The 4,403-nt window shown below is 63.8% G+C and overlaps 1 protein-coding gene across 1 annotated transcript; it reads left to right on the top strand.

The window, feature by feature from the left end:
• The first annotated feature begins 323 nt into the window (after positions 1-323).
• NXPH3 (neurexophilin 3) lies at positions 324-3,569 on the top strand. The gene is made up of 2 exons (XM_051803609.1): positions 324-879; positions 1,858-3,569. The coding sequence occupies exons 1-2, from the start codon at positions 823-825 to the stop codon at positions 2,581-2,583; spliced, it is 783 nt and encodes a 260-aa protein (XP_051659569.1). The 5' UTR covers positions 324-822; the 3' UTR covers positions 2,584-3,569.
• The last annotated feature ends 834 nt before the right edge of the window (positions 3,570-4,403 follow it).

Raw genomic sequence — 4,403 nt, 5'->3', positions numbered from 1 at the left:
AGCGAGGAGGGGACGGAGCGAGGAGGGGACGGAGCGGAGTTTCACTGAGACTCCAACGGGGCTGCGAGGAGCAGGCGGAGGAGCAGAGGGGCAGGGAGGGGGCACAGAGAGGGGCAGGGAGGGGCAAAAAGAGGGGCAGGGAGGGGCAAAAAGAGGGGCAGGGAGGGGGCACAAAGAGGGGCAGGGAGGGGGCACAGAGAGGGGCAGGGGGGCAGTCAGGGGGACAGGAAGGGGAGCAACAATCGGGGGCAGACGGGGGGACAGAGGGGCGGGAAAGGGGGCAGGGGAGCAGGCAGGGGAACAGAGGAACAGGCAGGGGAACAGAGGAGCAGGCAGAGGGGCAGAGAGGCAAGGAGAGGGGTCGGAAGGGGGTCAAGGAGGCGGAGGGGCAGGAAAGGAGGGTAAGAAGGCAGAGGAGCAATCGGGGAACAGACAGGGGAGCAACAGTCGGGGGGTAGACAGAGGGGCAGGCAGAGGAACAGGGGAGCAGGCAGGGGAAGAGGGGAGCGGGCAGAGGGGCAGAGGGGCAGGCAGAGGGGTCGGAAGGGGGGCGAGGAGGCAGAAGGACGAGCAGGGGCGGCAGCGGCAGCGGGCGAAGCCGCCTCCCGCCGCCCGGACCCAGCACAACGGGGCGGGAGCTGCCGGAGCCACCATGGGCCGGGGGGGGCCGTAGGAAGCCGCTGGCACAGGGGGACACCCCCCGCCCCTCGCTCACGTCCCTCGCTTAAAAAAGGGAGGGAAAAAAAAAATAAAAGCCGAAAAACGCACCCGAACCCTCCGCAAATTCGGAGCCAGGGAGAAGGCGGCGGCACCGGCTGGAAAATGCATCTTCCTCGGAGCTGCGTCCTCCTCCTCATCCAGGGGAGCATCTCGCTGCTGGTGAGCGCTGGGGAGGGGAGGGGAAGGGAAAAGGGGGCTGCAGGGGCCCGGGGTCGCGCTGCCAAAGGGACGGGGGTCACTGACAGCGGGCACCAATTCCCAAATCCATTCATCCATCCCTCCCCACCCCCTGGAAAAAACAGGGGTCCCAAAAGTTCTGCTGTTTGGGAGCGGGTGCCGGGCAGGGCTGGCGAGAAGGAACCTCCAGATCACCCTAAAAACCTGCACTCCCGGCCCGGCAGTCCTGGCACCGCTGCTGGGGGGCAGCTCGACCACCCCGGGGGGGTCTGGGCTGGGGCAGAGCGGGGGCACAGGCCGGCTCCGACCCCTGCTTCCCGCAGCTTCCCCTGCTTCCCGCAGCTTCCCCTGCTTCCCGCTGCCTCCTCTGCCGGCTCAGCCCGGGGGAATCACCCCGGGGGTCTGCTCGGCCCTCCAGCACCGAGCCCAGGGGGTGCAGCACCTCCCTCCTGCCCAGGACCCCCCGGTTGGGGTTATTTTGGGGTCCCGGCCGGCGGCGGGAGCGGAGTTCGCAGAGGAGCCCTCGGAGGCAAAGGGCACCTCCCCGGGGAGGGCTCTGCTGTCCCCTGCCCTGTCCCACCCCCAGCTCCGGGTGTCCCCAGGCCGGGGCAGGTTTGGAGTGAGAAGAGGGTCCGTGGGATGTGCTGGGTGTGAAGGTCACAGGGTGGGCACCCTCCCCTTGGCACCCCCCGAGCCCCCTCTCCCCGGGGATCCCTGAGGAGCCACGGCCGGGCTGCACCAGCCCCGAGCAAACTGGACCCGTTCCAGCTCCTTCCACCCGTCCCTGAGCATCCATGGGAGAACGAGGGCAGGGAAGAGCTGCTGCCAGAAGGGAAATATGGAACGGGGAGAGAAGAGAGAGGGAAGGGAAGGCAGGAAAGCCCGGGTGAGGAAGGGGACGGCGGGGAAGGGGGTGGTGACCCGGTGACCCTCCCCTTCTCTCACCGTGGCTGTGTCCAGGTGCTCTGTGCTCCAGAGGATCCAGGGAAAGGTGCGGAGCAGCGGGAAGCCCAGAGCCAGGAGAGAGCCCCAGCTCAGAAGATGAGGGAGCTGCTCTCCCCAGAGCCCCTCCTGGCCCCGACCCTGCTGCAGAACACGACCCTCCTGGAGCTGGCGAGTGGCTCCCTGTGGGATATCCTGGAGAACCTGTCGGAGCGGGAGCAGCCCCCCCAGCCCAGGGCACAGAGGGACTTGGGGCCGGCCCCGGGCAAGCTGAAGAAGATTTTCGGCTGGGGGGATTTCTACTCCAACATCAAGACGGTGAAGCTGAACCTGCTGATCACGGGCAAGGTGGTGGATCACGGCAACGGCACCGTCAATGTCTTCTTCCAGCACAACTCCACCGGGCAGGGCAACATCTCCGTCAGCCTCGTGCCGCCCACCAAGGCCGTGGAGTTCGACCTGGAGCAGCAGATCTTCATCGAGGCCAAGGAGTCCAAGATCTTCAACTGCCGCGTGGAGCACGAGCGGGTGGATCGCGCCAGGAAGACGTCGCTGTGCACCTTCGACCCCGCCAAGACCTGCTCGCAGGAGCACACGCGCAGCCACGTGGCCTGGGCCTGCTCCAAGCCCTTCAAGGTCATCTGCATCTACATCACCTTCTACAGCACGGACTACAGGCTGGTGCAGAAGGTGTGTCCCGACTACAACTACCACAGCGACGTGCCCTACTTCCCCTCGGGGTGACCCCGGGGGCAGGCGGGGCTGGGGGGAGGGATGGGGGTGGTTTGTGGGTTTTAAGGATGGGCCCCAGGAAGCAGGAGCGAGGAAGGAAGAGGAGGATTTTCCATCTTTCCCCGTGCCAAAGAGGAGGGGGGTCAGGCTGAGCCCGGCCTGGGTCCGTGGTCTTTGGAGACACGAAGGCGAGGGCTGGATTTAGGAGGTGGGAAGTGGGATGGGAAGCCACGAGCAGGACTCGAGGTCCTCGGTGCAATAAGGGATGGTTTACCTGCATCTGGTTTACCAGTGTGGTCCCAAAAGGTTGGTGACCCCAGGCCAAGGGGGCTCCAGAGGGAGGGTCACACCTGGAGCAGAGGGAAGAGGGACCTCCAGGGGGGAGGGAGGAACCATGGGCAGCCCCCTCGTCTCCCCCCGGCCCAGTTCTGCAGCAGCAGGAGCTGGGGATGAGTTTTCCCACCACCTTGGTGGTTTTCCCAGCACCTTGGGGTGCCAGGGGCTGTTGGGATGGACACGGGGAGCCGGGACCATCCCAGGGTGCCACCCCAGCCCCGCTCACCCCGGGGGGTTCCAGGGACCTGGAATTGGTTCCTGGGCAGAGGAGCCCTGTCGGGGCCTGGCGGGGCTGCAGGCACAGGGTGTGATTCATGTGGCTCCCCTGGTGCTCTGATTCATGTGTTTTCCCTCCACCTCACCTGCTGCTGATCCCGATCCTGATCCCTGCCCGGCTCCCCCCGCCCGGATCTGAGCCCATGGAGCAGGGGGGGCCTGGAGCTCTGGGAGCAGGATGGAATTCACTGGGCAGGAAAAGAAACTCCCCCCCTGCTGACCTGGAGAGAGGGAATAAAATCTTCCTGGTGGCACCAGGGCAGGCCAAGTGTTTTTCCTGGGAATGATCCGTGTCCTCGGGGGGCAGAACAAACCTGTGGGGTTGGGAACGAGGCAGTGCCACGATCCCTGTCCAAGTCCAGCTCCATCCTGGGCCTTCCAGGAACTGGGAGTTGGGTCCAGCTTTGGGGGCCGCCAGGACCTGGACCTTCACCTGGATATTTGGCTGCTGCTGCTTGTGCAGGGCTCGTTCTGCACCTCTGAGGGGTGTTCCCAACCTCCTCCCCCTCCCAGGCATCCAAACTCCAGGCTCCCACCCAGGTGGGTGTCCCCAAATGATGGCTGTTCCCAACTGATGGCTGTTCCCAACCTCTTCTCCTTCTCCAGACATCCAAACCTCAGTCTCCCACTTTTTTGGCACATCCCCTCCTACAGAAAAGACCAAAAAAAAGCTGCTTCTCCTCCCCTTTCCCTTTCCCCCCAAACTCCCCCCAGCCAGGAGCAGGGGGCCAACTCCAAAATCCCCCTGGACACCCTCACAGAATTCCAGGACAGGTGTTACCCCAAGAACAGGTTTTATGCTCCAGCCTTCCCAAATCAAATTCCTTCTCCACACCTCGGAGAGGTTTCCTGGCTGTTGGCAGAGCTTCAGGATGTGCAGCTCCTCCAGCAAGACAGGAGCTGCTTCCAGAATCCACAGAGCCTCTTGGTGCCAGAGTCAATGAGAGGATTTTCCTGCAGAAGTTTAAAAAAGCCTTGGGAAGGTGTTTGCAGGAATAACAGGAGCAATGTTTGGATTGGGGAGTTGGGGGGGGGACCCCCCGGGAGGCACCTCAGTAAATACGATCCCAAACCCCCAAAGGTTCAGACTTGGCTTTCAGGAAGGGAACACAAAAAATCCCTTTCTGGCAGCACAAACAAACCCCCCACACACACAGACACAGAAGTTGCTCGTTTGGAGAAATTCCAGACAATTGCCAGTGGAAGGAACGGGAGCCGGC

This window comes from Manacus candei, unplaced genomic scaffold, assembly GCF_025592945.1.
Source record: "Manacus candei isolate 608988 ecotype Guabito, Panama unplaced genomic scaffold, ASM2559294v1 h1tg000058l, whole genome shotgun sequence".
Taxonomy (NCBI): Eukaryota; Metazoa; Chordata; class Aves; order Passeriformes; family Pipridae; genus Manacus; species Manacus candei.
This window is presented reverse-complemented; position numbering and strand designations above follow the sequence as displayed.

Bases quoted from the DNA above. Each gene is read 5' to 3' on its own strand.
- NXPH3 (XM_051803609.1), top strand. From the start codon at position 823: ATGCATCTTCCTCGGAGCTGCGTCCTCCTCCTCATCCAGGGGAGCATC. The intron at 880-1,857 runs GTGAGCGCTGGG...GGCTGTGTCCAG, and splicing joins AGGGGAGCATCTCGCTGCTG to GTGCTCTGTGCTCCAGAGGA.